Source organism: Zootoca vivipara, chromosome 6 (assembly GCF_965207765.1).
Source record: "Zootoca vivipara chromosome 6, rZooViv2.hap1.1, whole genome shotgun sequence".
Lineage (NCBI taxonomy): Eukaryota > Metazoa > Chordata > Lepidosauria > Squamata > Lacertidae > Zootoca > Zootoca vivipara.
In genome coordinates, this window is record NC_142589.1 from 39,037,728 (window position 1) to 39,053,999 (window position 16,272).

Genomic DNA, 16,272 nt, shown 5'->3' on the forward strand with positions numbered 1-16,272 from the left:
TAGCAAAATAATCCCAGGGGAAGAGTTTACCTTTCTGTTGTGTGCTTAGTTTGCCCTTATCCAACCAACCCAAACAGGAGTGAAATTATTGTGAGTGGAGCTGGGGTGCAGCAAGCAAAATCTGTTTCCCCAGGAGGTTAGCTTGACATGAGGATGGGGGAAGCAGGGCAGGGCCTCCAAGTGGGCTGGAGAAGCAACTGCAGCCTTTACCGGTGATCTGGAGAGCAGAGTCGATTTTGCAGCGTTTTCAGTTTGGCTTATCAGATCTCTTAATAGGCTGAAGAAGGTTGGTGCTAGGCTTTTGGTTCCTAGATAGTACAAATTCCCCCAAACGGTTATGACCATTTTTGCTCCTTGATTTCTGCTGTTCGCCATGCAATTCAGGTGGCACATCCTAAAATCCACTAATGGAAGTGCAAAAATTTCACTTGCCACATGGATGCAGTGTTTGGCTTTCCTTGGGCAGTCATAATGCTTGATGGATCCATAGTGGCAGTTGGACCACGTGGCTGGGATTAAGTCCCTCAAACTGCCCGCCTTGTAGCATGTTCCCCCTCAAAGTGCTGGAGTGCTGTCTTAACACCTTCCCTTGGCAGATAGAGATGTACGCAGAAGCTGATACATCTCTGGAGGCCATGCAGGGAGAGTGGACTTTGCCATGTTTTGCTGCCTTTTTCTTGTGTGTTCCGCACTTCTTCTTTGTTCTAAGCAGCAGTGACTCTGGGAGATGGTTTGGCCCAGTCGAAATCCCTCCTATGTTTAGAGTGGGGCAGGCAGGCAGTCACTCAGAAGCAACTGCTTGTGAGAAGCATGTTCTGCAGCCTGAGCTGAAAGTAGCTTCTCCTTTGGAGCTTACCTGACCAGAGGGAGGAGTGAACAGAGTTCTCTTTGCAGGTTGCTGCAAGTCCTGTCGGGTCAGACAAGCTATCGCCTTCTCCGGTTTGTGTGCAAAGTGTAAAATCAATTATATAGCCCCGAAGCAGCCATTCATTCAGGGAGAAGTAGCCCATGCAGAAGGCTTTTACACAGTTCCAATGCCCCAGATCACCAAGGTCAAGAAGGAAAGTGACAGAGGCTTTGGTCCCCCTCTGCTAGGGTATGCTGTTGAGCATAAGGAAGCAGCAGTTAAGTGAGTAAACCCGGCTCATGAATTCCTGCTTTCTCCACTTTGCTTTAGCTGCCAAGAGGTGGGTCTGCTGGAGGGTGGAGGCTGCCATTAAAGGCTCTGGCTGCAGCTTCTCCATCTGCCAAGAGGTGGGTAGAGCAAGCAGCAAAGTTGCTGTCACTTTCTGGTGGGGGAGGGCAGGCTGGATGCCAGGCACCCATGCTCTTTGGTGATATTTGTGAGTGTAGCCAGGGATGGGCCTGGGCACGATCATTGCCCTCAAGAAGAGCCAGCAGAGTGCTCAAGGCTAATTCTGCCCCCTGCAGGACTGGGAGCTGAGGCCTTGCTGCCTCCGCCTCCTAATCGGGACTGTTGCTTTTCCTTAGACATCCTTTAGCAATCAGGAGCAAATGTGTTGCAGCCCCTTTTCCTAATAAAAGTGGGAGAAAGACTAACTCAGGAGTAGGGAACCCTTTTCAGCCCAAGGGCTGCATTCCCTCTTGAGCAACCTTCTGAGGGCCGATTGGCAGTGGTGGGCAAAGCCAGAGGCAGAAGTGAGGAGAGCAAGAAATGCAAGTGTTGCTTTTTTGTAGTAGGCTAATTTCTGTGTGCGCGCACATGCACACCCCCTATCTAGCTCTGGACAAGAAAGAGGCATCCCCACTGTTCAAGGACACATTTCTGGCCAGGCAAGTGCTCTTGAGGACACAGTAAAGAAGGTCTGGCCAGGGGAGAGTTTTGAGAGCCAGGTGCAGAGGTCTAGAGGACCTCGACTACTTAACCATTGATTCTGTGCTCACTCCAATTGCTCAGCTCTCCTGTGAGGATGGGTCCTCTTTGGGGAAGGAGCTGGAGATCAGTGGCAGAGCTTATGCTGTGCATACAGGAGGTCGCAGATTCAATCCCTGGCATCTCCAGGCAGGGCTGAGAAGGAAGGAATCCCTGTCCTGAAGCCTTGGAAGACCATTGCTACCACCAGCATAAGCGGTACTGAGATAGATGGACCAGTGGTGGCATTTTTAGAAGTCTGATTCCTGCTGGCGCTTGGTAGCCCAGACCATTTCTTCTGGCAGCCTCCCCACTAAGTTCATCCTGCCCTTCCTTCCTTCCCTGCGCAGGTTGATAGAGTTGCACTCGCCCGACAGCCGGAACACCCTGATCCTCCGCTGCAAGGACACAGCCACAGCGCACTCCTGGTTCATGGCCATCCACACCAACATCATGGCTCTCCTCCCGCAAGTCCTGGCTGAGCTCAACGCCATGCTGGCCGCCAGCAACACGCCAGGGAGCAGCAAGGAGGTCAAGCACATTGCGTGGTTGGCGGAACAGGTGGGCCAGGAAGAGTGGAAGCTCTGTGGGGCTCTGTGAAGTGGAGGTTCAAAAGCTCTTTGGGATTGCAGTGGGGCATTATTGTTGATGACCTGAACATGAGAAGAGCATGCTGGATCAGGCCAGTGACCCATCTAGTTCAGCATCATAGTCTCATGGTGGCCGACCTATCTTGCTTCCCTCCCACCTTTTAGGAGAGATGTCAGCTGGTGACTGAAGAGGGGACATGTAATATCTGGTACCTCCTCTGTGCACAACCCAACACAGAAGTCCTTGGCTGAGCTTCCTCCTGCAGCGAACTTGACAAATGCATCGGATGGAGGGTGGGATGCTCGGAAGAGGCTCTGCCATTGGTGGGAAAATCCCTGTTCTGTTTTCAGGCTGTTGGATGTATCAATTCAAGGCTGAAAAGAGTTTGGGAGTTGCTGTGCTCTGGGCACTTTGTCTCAGTATTGTTACATTTGCACACCTCGCTCTAGTCTGTTTCTGCTGCCTTGTTTCCCCACTTAGGCTTGTTAACTCATGGGGGAGGAGAGCGGGTGGGGGGACCCGTCTGTCTCTGCCCTTTGCAGAGTAGGTGGGCCCAGCGCTGCCCTGACCCCTCAGACCCTCTGGGACAGCCCTTTGCTGACTTGGTGGCTCTCATGAGCCTCAGCCTGCATGTCAATTTTGGGCTCCACCTCCCACCAGCCCCTGGGTCATATGGCCCTGCTGGCTGGGGCTGATGGGAGTTGTCACCCCAACTATCTGGAAGGCACCAGGCTGGGGAAAGCTTTTTTAAGGTGTCACTAGCCCCTAGGTGTTTTGCTGCAACAAGTTCCCCTCTTGGTTTTGAGCCGCCCCAGCCCTCAGTTTTTGTGCTCGCATCCACCACCTTCAGTCAACAAAGTAAGCAGCTGCTTGGATAATCTGATGCCACAGCAACACACTCTTCTTTTTACTGCAGATGGAGCTTTAAACGTGTTTTGCACGTGCAGAACTGTGTCCTTCAAGTTATCGTTGTGCATGTCGCAGGGCGGAGGGTGTTTGTGGTAGCTTTCATCCTTCCCATTATTTCCACTGCTGCCTTGAACCCTGCAGAAGGAATCTGCTGTATCTTGGGATCTAGCCTTTCTATAGGGCTGGATTCCTGCACCTAGGTAGAGGCAGCAACAGCCCCAGCTTCCTGTCCAACCAGGCATGGCTCCATGCCAAGGGCAACAGGCAGGGCCCAGCCTTGCTTTGCGGTGAAGCGAGACCTGTTGCTTGTTTCCTGGGATACGTCTGATCTGTGCCATGGAAGGTGAAGGAGAGTCTGGCAGACAGTGGGAGAGAAATAGGAGCCTAGACTAGAGGAGGGGGTAGGCTGGTACTTGGGTGCCACAGGGTGAAATCCTGGCTCTGTGGCTGCCTTGCACTCTGTTAGCAGCAACTGGCAGTTCCTAGCACAGCAGCTCCAGTTCTTGATCTTCTGTAGGGTACCCTCCACTTCCTGTGCCTTCTGTTTGCCAGCTTTGAAGTGCCTTAAAGATTGGGGCAGGGAGGAAATGTGAGTAAAAGGAGCCCCGCCCCATCAGCGTTGCATGCCGAATGTCCCGGGTTCAATCCCCAATGGCATTTCCAGATAGGACCGAGAGAGACTCCCTGCCTGAAACTCAGAGGACCCACTGCTGCCAGTCAGTGCAGGCAGTACTTAGCTGGATGGATCTAATGGTCTGACGCTGCAGAAGGCAGCTCCCTGTGTTGCAAGATACATATGACACAGGATTGCAATTCATTTCCTTATTATGGAGTAAAAGGGGAAAAAATGGGAGCCGGGCTTTGATTAAAAGGCTCCTGTGTGCTCAAAGCCTGAGAGCCGTGTGGGAGAGTGACTTTCAGGATCCAGATCCGGCCTTGGGGTGGGAACAAAATATTCCCGTCTCTACAGCTCCTCATAGGCTTGCAAAGCCAGTCACCTCCCTCCTGCACACTGTTCTTCCTGGCAGGTCCCTTCGGAAGGGTGTGTTCTCCACCCCTTATGTTCTTCCCCCAAATCCTTGCTTGCTTTGCTCATGGAGATGGACTGCCAACAACTCCCTCCTCCTCCTTTTCCTCTTGTCTTCCCGTAGGCCCGGCTGGATGGAGGCCGGCAGCAGTGGCGGCCAGCTCTCTTGGCCGTGACGGAGAAGGACTTGCTGCTCTATGACTGCATGCCATGGACGAGAGATGCCTGGGCCTCCCCGTGCCACAGCTACCCACTTGTTGCCACCAGGTAAGGGAACAAACAGGTGACTATGTAAGAGGGAGATTGTTGAAACGGCCAATCTGTGAACAGAGATGCCCTTGAGACCGGATGCCAGGGGAAGAGCAGATTAAGACAAACAAATCAACAAACTGACTGACATATAAAGTCCAAGGGTGGTAGTCAACAAAGTGTGACCCATTGAAATTAATGGATCATGTTGATACCACCCTGAGCGTGAGCCCAAGCTGTATGTACATACCAAGGATGATGGTAGGGGGTGGGAGAGATCTGAGGAGAGAGTTGGCTTGCCCCTACCATGCTTGGCCTTTTGCCATTGGGGGTGGGCTGGCTGAGACAAAAACTTGGCAGCTCTGTGATCTTGCTGGAGAGTTAGGGGTGGGTGGGCTGACAACTTGCAAGAGGCTCTCCCTGTCTGGGCAGGCTCCTGCCACATTGTCTGCCCTGGCAGCTGCCGCCGCCAAGCTAGTTGCGTTCCCGCCACCCGTTGGAAGCCTCCCATGCAAGCCCCCAAGAGGTGTGGCCGCTGGCAGAGGTTTCTGGCAGCATGCAGCAGCTGGATTCAATTAGGGTCCCTCCCAAACCATCCCTCAAGCCAAAACTGGTTGGAGAGAGATTCTCAGGCCTCAGACTCTGCAGCTTCAGAACCAGCCCTGCCCCATCCCCCACATCCAGGAACTGTAGGGGTTTCTCTGCTGTGCCAGGTCTGCAGCCACTTGTTGAATCTGTCAGGTGGATTTCTGGATGACTTTCCAGGTTTTTTGGGTGGGGGGGGGTCACAGGTGTGGTTGCTGCTTGCTCTTGTTGACCAAAAAAAAAAAACCCTCCTCCTGCAGGCTAGTGCATTCTGGCTCAGGCCGCAGATCACCCTGCATGGGATCGGACCTCAGCTTTGCCACGCGAACGGGTTGCCGCCAGGGCATTGCCATGCACATATTCCGCGTGGAGACTCATCGGGACCTCTCCTCCTGGACCAGAATCCTGGTGCAAGGCTGCCACGCTGCTGCAGAGCTGGTCAAGGAGGTGTCTTTAGGTAAGTGGCCAGCAGCCCTGCCTCTCTGAAGCCTGGTTTGGGAGTCTTGCCTGAGCTGCTGGGCAGGGTGGTGACTTGGCCCATTCGCTGCCTTGAGCAGCTGGGGAACCCAGGCCTTGCAGTGTTTTTCTTCCAAGCTCAACAGGAGAAGAGAATGCTGCTTTTGCTCTTGAAGGGTGCATTTTCCTAGGCAAAACGTAAACGCTCAAGCCAGGCTGAAATGTGATCATTTGGGTGTTGGTGCCAGTAAGAGCTACCCAAAGGCACATTTAGTCTAGGCTTCTGTTCTCACAGTCGCCAGCCAGGATCTCTAAAAGGAAGCCGGACCTGAGTGCAATAGCAGTGCTCTCCCAACTCATGATTCCAGCAAATGGTATGCAGAGGCGTCCTGCAGCTGGCAGGAGAACAGAGCCATGGTGGTTAGTGAGAGGGAGAGTACAGCTGTTTGTGTTGATGAAGGCTGATGGTTGGACTGGTTGCTTGGTAGAAGTCTGGATGATCTCAGAATATTTGGGGTGGGGAGCAAGGTGTGGATATAATTGTCTGCTGTCAGGTAAGCTAGTCTGAGCCTTTGAAAATGCCTTGGCTCTGTTGGGAGGGAGCTGAGCACCTGGGAGAGAGGAGCTTTTGTTCTTGATGCTTTCAGAACAGAGGATAGAGGAGTCATATAGCTCAGGCCTGCATAAGCATTGTCTCAGAACACTTTGAAAAGCCAGGCTTTGGGCTGCAAGCAGTTGAAGGAGGAAGATCCCAAGGAACTCTTTGGGCTCTTGGTTTCTCTGTTTTTTTTGAAGGCTCTCAGTGCTGATTCCCAGGTCTCAAGCTCCCTCTAGAGTTTGTAAGAGAATAGCACCCATTCTGCACAGGAATGCTTCATTGCTAACACTCTCCTGGCTGTGGCATGAGTCTTCCATGAGCCAGGTTGATGTGAATCGCAGGCCAAAACTTTTGGAGGGCATCCGGTTGGTGATATCTGGCCGACATTATCTGATTTTGTGTCTGTGAGGCAAGTGGAGCTTCAGAGCCAGCTGCTTTTAGGAGCACATGGCTGACCTAGCTGCAATATTTGTTGCCAGACACAACTTGCACAGTTCAGCCATTTGCTGGCTTGCAGCAAGTGGTTTGTGACCCTCATCACTTGTGAATTGCCACTTAGCAGTTTTGACATGCATCATTTCTGGCCTTCATTTTTGCAAGGTATGTAACAGACAGGGGAACATCTGTGGCCTTCCAAATGTTGGCCTCCTGATTCCCAGCAGCCAGCCTGGTCAGGGATGAAGAGAGTTGCTGTAGTCCAGCAACAATTGAAGGGGCCTCCGATCCCTACCTCTGGCCCACACTATATTTGGGGTGGTTTAGTATGTATGTAATTTATTTGTTTGTTTGTTAGCATTTATCAGCAACTTAATATTTTAAACAAACAAACAAACAAACAAACAGCATCATTAAAACAAAAATGCACCCTAAAACCAATAGAACAACCTTGTAAAAGCAAGAAACAAAAATTCAAGGGATCTGTCATGAATGGGAATTGGTGAGATTGATGGCAAAATAATGTTATTATTTATTCAATTCGGTTTGTTAGTCTCTTGACATATTAAGAAGTCTCCAAGTGACTTACCAAACCTAAAAGCGTATAGAATGGGATAAAATCAGAACCTGGGTGACCCAGACCAAAACAAGCAAGCTGTCTTCTGCCACCGTCTAGCTGAACATCATTACTAGGTCTGATGGAAGGACATAAGGGGGAAACTCTGCTCTGCTCTGTGTGTGTGTGTGTGTGTGTGTGTGTGTGTGTGTGTGTGTGTGTATTGGGGAGGCCATGACCTGGAAGGATATGTGCTAGCCTGTGTCCAATGACAATTTGCATTTTCGTGTTCTAGGGTGTGTCCTGAATGCCCAGGAGGTCCGCCTCATCATCCACTATGAAAACGGCTTCATTATTTCCAAGGAGGAGGCAGGCTCTGCCAGTGTCCTTTTCCGATACCCTTTTGAGAGGCTAAGAATGTCTGCGGATGATGGCATCAGAAACCTCTACTTGGATTTTGGGGGACCGGAAGGGGAACTGGTAAGTAGAGGGCAGGGGCCACAGCTGCATATATGTACTTCAAGGTTCCTATTAAAACCTGTTTTATCTGCTCTTGTATATGCAGCAATTTTAAGTAATTTTAAAATCATATAATAAATTGCTGGGGGGGTGGCTTCATGGGAAGTGATTAATAGAGGAAAGAGTAATCTTTCATTAATATTAATTAGTAATTAATACTATTTACTATTTACTATTTTCTATTAAGTTTTCTATTAATAATAATTAATATTAATGGAAAAAATAAAAAAAACTTGCAATTTAAAAACATGTGTTCACCTTAGCTCATGTGCAAAGTAGTGACCCCATTGTGTGCTGCTTCTCCCCCAGACCCTGGAGCTGCACTCCTGCCCCAAACCCATTGTGTTTGTGTTGCACACGTTCTTGTCGGCCAAAGTGACTCGCCTGGGGCTGCTCGTGTAGGAGGAGCCAAGGGGCCTTGGTGACATGGCAGTGTCAGCGAACCACAGCAGTAGCAGCACCAAGTCCTGCCTCTGCGATGTTCTCCAGCATCAGTGCCTTGACCAAGACTTGTGATTGGCAGCTGCATTATAGACACAAGGCCATTGGATGAGCTTCGGCTGGATGCTGCGGCTGTTGCATGAACTGCCTTCCTAGGAGAAGCAGCTGAAGGATGGAAAGGCAGCCAAAGGAGTGAGATTGGGGGGGGGGAATAAGGCAGCCAAGGAGGCTGCATGTCAACCCCCCTTGCCTGCCTGGAGTTCGGCATTGCTCTGAAAACCCCACCGTCGTCTTGGCACCTTGCCATTCAGGATCATGCCCCGTACGAAAGGCAGGTGAGATGAGAGGTGGTCCTGCCAGGCCAATAGAGCAGCTCCTGACCTGGGGCATTACAAAGCCATTTCTCCCATATCCCTTATACCACATGTGCCTTTTGGTGGAGGAAGGAAAGAGGAGTCATGGCAGCAGTGGCAAGCTGGACCCTGGGCCATTTGCCTGGTTGGGCCGGAAATGCTGTCTTGTCGGGCAACCCCGCCTTACAGCTTGGAGGGGAGCTTGTATCCTCTGCAGGGGTTTCAAGAGATGGGCTTGGCTCAAATTGAAAAACTGAAGCATATGCACTTCAGAGCCACAAGACTCTGGAGGCCTGGACCAGTAAAGGAGGCCAGCTTTACTTAGTTCTAGGTTCCCTGCTCAGGCCAAACAGTGACATTTTTGAGCTGGGCTGAGAGCACTGTGTTCCTCTGGGAGGGTGGGGTGAGGTTTGGGTGCTGTGAAATCTGGAATGCCCTCACCCCCCAGGGCTGTGGTGCAGATCAAGACTGTGGCAGTGGGAAAGAGCTAGCCTCAACAAGAGAAGGAGCACCAGCAGTTCATAAACCAAAGCTGAGCAAAGAGGTCTGTAGTGAGGGTGATGCTCTCCCCCCCCTTTCCCCCTTACGAAACGAGTGTCCCTTTCTCCTCATTCCTCTCCACTTTACTACTTCTTCTCGGGGAAGAAGGAATTCATGACAGTGTGAAACAGAACACAACAGCCTTATAAAAGGACGCACTATTCAGCCCCATTTGTGGGTTTTGCAAAATTCTGCCATGTGATGGTCACACACACCCTGATCTTTGCTGCCATAAAGGCCTGGAACTTTATTTTTCAATCGATGGAACCGCAGAACATGCAGCTCTTCCCAGCAAACCCAGCTGGGCACCCCTCATACCACAAGCCCATTGCAGGGGTGGGGAGAAGCATTGGGGCAAGGATAGAGGTTGGTGGGGTGGAGGGCACAGTAGAGCCACAGACATCCTTAACAGAGTGGGGCTTAGCCTCAAGCATTGCAGTGGCTGCCTAAGAGATCAGAATGGTGGTCCATTTGCCCTGTTTGATAACATAGAAGCCTTTTAACAAAGCCCTAGACCAGGCATCCCCAAACTTCGGCCCTCCAGATGTTTTGGACTACAATTCCCATCATCCCTGACCACTGGTCCTGTTAGCTAGGGATCATGGGAGTTGTAGGCCAAAACATCTGGAGGGCCGCAGTTTGGGAATGTCTGCCCTAGACCAGTGGTTTCCAATTCTCATAACTAAAACTGCCATTGAGATATCACAATTTCCAAAAGTAGGGAGTCTGTGGCTTGGTTTTTAAAAAACAAGGCTGCAGTAGTTAGCTAATTGGAAACCACTCCCCTAGGTGGTAGAGCGGGACATGGAAGAGAGAGGGGGAAACCTATTTTCCTGTTCATAATACAGGCCCTTGAGAATGCTTGAGCCTGAGGCTTTAGGAGACAAGTAAAAGAGACGCAGGTGGTGCTGTGGGTTAAACCACTGAGCCCTAGGGCTTGCTGATCAGAAGGTCGGCAGTTTGAATCCCTGCGACGGGATGAGCTCCCATTGCTCAGTCCCAGCTCCTGCCAACCTAGCAGTTTGAAGGCACGTCAAAGTGCAAGTAGATAAATAGGTACCGCTCCAAGTGGGAAGGTAAACAGCGTTTCCGTGTGCTACTCTGGTTTGCCAGAAGCGGCTTTGTCATGCTGGCCACATGACCTGGAAGCTGCACGCCAGCTTCGGTCATGACTGGACCTAATGGTCAGGGGTCCCTTTACCTAAAAGAGAGATAGGGTGTGTGTGTGTGTGGTTTTTTTCTCCTATGCTCCAAAAAAGTCATTTAGCCATGGGGCAATGCCTAAAAGACACAAGTCATGCTTGGCTTAGCAGCTGGCCATGGACCAAATTTTGCAAGAAGGGGGCCAGGTGCTTCTGTGAGTTGCTGGTTCCTCTGAGGAGGTAGCATCCTCAGGTTTGGGAGGGATTGACTGGGAGAAGTATCTGATAAAAGGTTCTGTGTGTGGTGGCTCTTGTATAAAAGTGCTTATTCCCAGCAAGGTGGCTTCTGCCTGCAAAAGTCCCAACCGAATATGTAGAGTTGCAGACTTGGCTTTTTGGTGGAATTCTGAAGGATGTGCTGTGGAAGAAGGAAAGGGAAGTGTGGTCTAGTGTTGTGGGAGGTGGGCCTTGGAGACATTGGAAGGGGCTACAGATGAGGACTTCAGTCCCTGCCTAAATCCTCTTAGGCCTGTGCACTTTTATTCTGATGATGTCTCAAGGCTAGTCACAGCTTAATGGAGCTTTATAATTAAGCAGACATCTGTTCTAGTGTCCACTTATGGTCCCACAGAACAGTAGAAAATAGTGTTCCCAGTTGGTGGTTCCCAGTTGGTGGTAACCCACCCAGGGAGTCCGTGGCACCATTCACATAACATAAGCTGCTGTAGAGCTAACATAAAATTCACAAGTAGAGGGGCCACAGCTTGGATTTTGAAAAACAGGGAGTCCACAATACTTAGCTAACTGGGAACCACTGGTTTAGAGTGTGCATGTGTGCTGGAATTTAGTTGCAAGCAGGATTTGGGTCACTTTCAAGGCTCCTCTCGTGTCATTATGGGCAGCAAATCAGTCAGAGCGCAATTATTGCCTGTGCTTGTGAAAAATTAAAAGATGTATCTCGACATTTGCCAGGGCTGTCTGACAACTGTTCCAGTTGCAATGGCTGGAGCGGGGAAGCAGGTTTCACGGAGCTCACCTTTGGTGCCAGTCTAAGGGCAATGCAACAATGTGGAGAGATGACAACGGTGGTTCTTGCATAGGTATGAGAATAGCAGTTGGGTTGTGGTAGAACAGACACCAAAGCATTCATTTCTGTATGTTTGAAATTCACTCAAACGAGCATATTAGGCCTCTCTCCTTATTTAATAGTTTAGCTGCTCAATTTTAAGAGGAATTGTTTACTGCTTACATAGAAACAATTTAATGCAATGGAAACCAGCTTTTTATTTGTCTCAGACAAGTTACCTCCATTGGAGAGTGTCTCTCACCACCTCACAAATACTGACTTCAGTTCCATCCATGGCATTATCACAAGACAATTTCCTGCACATTCACATATGCATTAGGCAAACCAAGGCTGTACTTGGGGTTAGTGGCACGCTCTGAGCAGAAATGGCTTCTTAACCTCTTGTAATGGACTTGGGTTTTCCAGTTTTTATTCAGTGTTATTCTGGTGGTTGCCAACACTTGTGTTTTGCACCAAAACCTGCACCGTGACTGTTGTGCCATGGAGGACAGCACCAGATGCTGCTATGTGTGTTTGGAAACTCCAAACACACACAGTCATAAACAGAAGATACTCTGGCTGGCCTTAACAGAACTTTTTAAAATGGTACTTTGGTATCACAGTGAAAGGTGACCTTACAAAAAAAAAACACCATGATGAGCTTTTAAAAACAAATTTTTTAAAAGCCCAGGTAGTCCTGCAGTTCCCACTCTGAACACTTCCTTTTTAATAGCACTTTCCCTCAAAGTTGTATAGCACTCTGTTTTTCCCCCCCATACCAGGCCTGGTTCCCATAGCTGGGGCGGGGGCCACGCTAACCGCTTCTGTGATCTGGACACCAAGCAGTGCGCAATAAAACGACAGGTGTTTGGTCTGTACAACCTTTGCCTTCATTGCCTGGCCCTCATCTGCTCCTGACCCTTCAGCATTGGGGCATGGAGCACACGATCAAATTCCCTATGGAGTTGCACTTTGCTATCCCAGTGACTAGATTGTGTGTTTGTGTAAAAGGATGGTGGTTCCTGATTCTTTCAAAAGTAATATTTTTTCGATGGCAATTTTATTCCCTCATCAGCAACCCCCCTACATTGTCTGTTTCCTTTGTTCTGCAGCTGGGGTTTTCCTGTTTTGGGGTTCCCCATCTGCTATAGAAATCAGTCAGGAGTTTACAGTTTGGGCAAATGCAACTTTAAGGCCCCAAGTGCCAAAGATGAGACTTCTTGAAAGATCTCTTCAAGAAATCTGCACAGAAACCACTACAAATAAATGTTTTTGTTTATCCCGCGTAAGGTCTGTTTGTGCTTCTGTTTGTGTGCACACTGTTTGATCATAGCTGCCAAGTTTTCCCTTTTCTCACAAGGAAGCCTATTCAGCATAAGGGAAAATCCCTTTAAAAAAGGGATAACTTGGCAGCTATGTGTTTGATAGAATCTAACCTTGGGTATTGAGGCACAACCAGTAACACTGCCACAATCAATCCAAAATGTACAACTGACTTTATTTTTGTATTCTTTGTAAATGGTATTTATACAAGAACAAATTCTTTTTTTCCTGAGTTTTTAATTTCAAATGTTGGGAGTCTCCAGGTTACCAAATCCAGATAAAACAAGTGGTGGTGTGGGCAGTGTATGGTCTTCACAAGCAAAGGAATGTGCTCTCTCTAGAGAATACATGGATACCCTCCAGCCCTTGAGTTACATGCTAACTGTATAGTATTGTACATTACAATGGAAATGTGACTTAAGGGTGACTGTAACCTTTATGTTGTGCATAATAAAGGTGTTTATGCTTTTAGTTTTAATTCATTGGCTTGTGTCTTTGTGGGAAAACATAGACTTCAAAAATATATGTTAGTTTTCCAGAGTAACTTAAAAGGAAATGACCTAATGGTTAAGGTCACAGACACAGATAAGGTAGCAAGTAGTGAAAAGGGGAGGGGGCACCCTTCTTCCTTCCCACCTGCTTTAACTCTACAGAATCTCCTCCTTCAATACATCCTTCCAGGGCAATGCAAGTTTTAAGAACATCAGAAAAGCCCTGCTGGCTAAGACCAAAAGCCCTATCTAGCCCAGCATCTGTACTCACAGTGGTCAACCGCATGCCTTAGTGGGAAGCCTGCAAGCAAGACCTGAATGCAACAGTGCTCTCCCTGCTTGGGATTCCCAGAAAATGGCATGCTGCCTCCCGACAGTGGAGGTGGAATGCAGCCATCATAACTTAGCAGCCTTTGATAGCCCTTTCATGAATTGGTTTAATCCCTTTTTAAAGCCATCCAAGTTCGGGGTCACACTATCTTGTGAAATAAGACTCCATAGCTGAACAGTGTGGTGTGACATGTGTGAATAAGTTATTTTTGTCAGTTCTGAATCTTATCACATTCGGCTTCATTGAATTGAATTGGATTCTGCAAGAGAAAACAACACACACTCCACTTGATTTCCGTTTCCCCCCTAAACTAAAAAACCCAAATGCATTGCGACCTTTCCTCTCTCTCCCCCCCCCCCCGCTTTACGGGAACTGCTCTTGATATTCTGCTAATCCTGAACCAGAAACCTCTGACACCAGAAACTTTGTTGGAGTAGTCAGCTGACTGGAACATATTTTTATTTTATTTTTAATTAAAATTAAATTTGTATAACCATACTTCATCTGTAAATCTCAGGGCGGTTCACAACATAAATGCAAGATAAAACACAAAATACATAATAAAAACAGGAACAAAAAACCACAAACCAATAAACCTCCCCCCCCCCCATTTTAGAGACTTATACGATGTTAATCAAAAGCCTGGTTGAACAGGAACATTTACACCCAGTGCCTAAATATGTATAATGAAGGCACCAGCAACACCTCCCAAGGAAGAGCATTCCACAAATGGGGAGACACTGCAGAAAACGCCTGTTCATGTCCATCCGGACCTCTCGTGGAGGAGGAACACAAAGAAGGGCCTCAGAAGATGTCAGCATCTGGGTAGGTTCATATGGGAACAGGCGGTCCTTGAGGTACAGTGGTACCTCGGTTTAAGTACACAATTGGTTCTGGAAGTCTGTACCTGAAGCAAACTTTCCCATTGAGAGTAATGGAAAGTGGATTAATCCGTTCCAAACGGTCCACGGAGTACTTAAACTGAAGTGTACTTAACCTGAAGTGAACTTCCCCATTGAAAGTAATGGAAAGTGGATTAATCCGTTCCAGATGGGTCCGCGAAGTACTCAACCTGAAGAATACTTAACCCGAAGTATGAGTGTAATTGGTTCTGGAAGTCCATAATTTACCTGAAGCGAACTTTCCCATTGAAAGTAATGGAAAGTGGATTAATCCGTTCCAGACGGTCCACGGAGTACTTAAACTGAAAGTACTCAAACTGAGGCGTACTTAAACCGAGGTATGACTGTATTATGGTCCTGAGACATTTAAGGCTTTATAGGGCAAAACCAGCACTTTGAATTAGGCCTGGAAGCTAATTGGCAGCCTGTGCAGTCGAACTAGGATCAGTGTAATATGCTTAAACCACTTGCCCTAGTGAGCAACCTCGTTGCCAAGTTCTGCACCAGCTGAAGTTTATGAACCATCTTCAGAGGCAGCCCTACACATAACATTGCAGTAGTCTAACCTAAAGGTTACCAGAGCATAGACAACAGTAGTTAAGCTATCCCTGTCCAGATAGGGAAACAGCTGGGCCACCAGCTGAAACTGATGGCTCCATGCCACTGAGGCCACCTGAGCTTCAGCTGACAGTAAAAGATCTGGAAGTACCGTACCCCCAAGCTACATACCTGCTCCTTCAGAGGAAGTGTAACCTCATCAAGAGCAGGCAACTTCCCAGCCATCCAGTCTAGGGGGGGTTTACCCACTAATAGTGCCTCAGTCTTATGTGGAATTGAGCTTCAGTTTGTTGGCTCTCATCCAGTCCATTACCGAGGCAAGGCAACGGTCCAGTGCATCCACTGCCATCTTATAATAAGGTGCTGACTTGTGTCACATTAGGCTCCTTGTTTTCAAACACCAACTAAATCTGTGCACTTGTAATTCAGAAGCATGTTTTTCCGAGTTTCATGGTGTTTCCACCTGGTAGCTCAAACCCTGAATGCAACCAGACCACAAAGCCACAGTTTCCCTCAGTTTCGCACTAAAGGAAATAAAGGTCTGTTAATTCTTCCGCTTTTTGGAAGAACGGTAAACCCAAGGAGGCAACCACCCACAAAATAAACTATTTGTGCCCCAAACACAAAGTATCAGCGTAATCATGTTCACGTATCTCAAGAGTTAAAAATAAACTGGCAAGTTTAAAATGTTGAGACAAAACACAGGGACTTGGTTTGGAATGGGATTTATAGTAACTTGACAGTGGTTACACGTAGGTAGCCGTGTTGGTCTGAGTCGAAGCAAAATAAAAAAATTCCTTCAGTAGCACCTTAAAGACCAACTAAGTTTTTATTTTGGTATGAGCTTTTGTGTGCATGCACACTTAAGTATCTTAGGTATCTGAAGAAGTGTGCATGCACACGAAAGCTCATACCAAAATAAAAACTTAGTTGGTCCTGACAGTGGTTGTGAAATAGCAACTTGTGCTACTGATGTTCAAGTATTTCAGCAGGAGAAAAGTGGCTCTCAGATTAACATCCATCTACTGCTAGGCATTTGCCTGTAGGGAAAAGGGGGAAAAAAAGAGTTGCAAAGCTCAATGACCATCAAGATGCCTTTAGGGGAAGCCCACAAAAAGCACATGGGCACATAAGCACTTTCTGCACATGCAATTCCCAGCAACTGGTGTTTAGAAGCGTTTCCTGCTACGCTAAGCAAAATGTCAGAAAAGGAGACTCCCCGCAAATTTGATAATGCAAATACAGCCATAACTCAGCCATCATTCAGCCCCTGAGGAGCGGGGAGCAAAGACAACCCGGAAGCCGAAGAGAAGAAGGGAGAGCCCGG

General features: G+C 48.3%; 1 protein-coding gene across 1 annotated transcript in view; it reads left to right on the top strand.

Moving 5' to 3' along the window:
• The window catches only part of SNTB2 (syntrophin beta 2), a 35,725-nt gene extending 22,584 nt beyond the window's left edge, over positions 1 to 13,141 (top strand). The window contains exons 3-7 of the mRNA XM_060276024.2: positions 2,224 to 2,434; positions 4,525 to 4,667; positions 5,495 to 5,691; positions 7,575 to 7,759; positions 8,108 to 13,141. Coding sequence (XP_060132007.2) covers positions 2,224 to 2,434; positions 4,525 to 4,667; positions 5,495 to 5,691; positions 7,575 to 7,759; positions 8,108 to 8,200 — 829 coding nt within the window. The 3' untranslated portion in view covers positions 8,201 to 13,141. The remainder of the gene's footprint in view (positions 1 to 2,223; positions 2,435 to 4,524; positions 4,668 to 5,494; positions 5,692 to 7,574; positions 7,760 to 8,107) is intronic.
• The last annotated feature ends 3,131 nt before the right edge of the window (positions 13,142 to 16,272 follow it).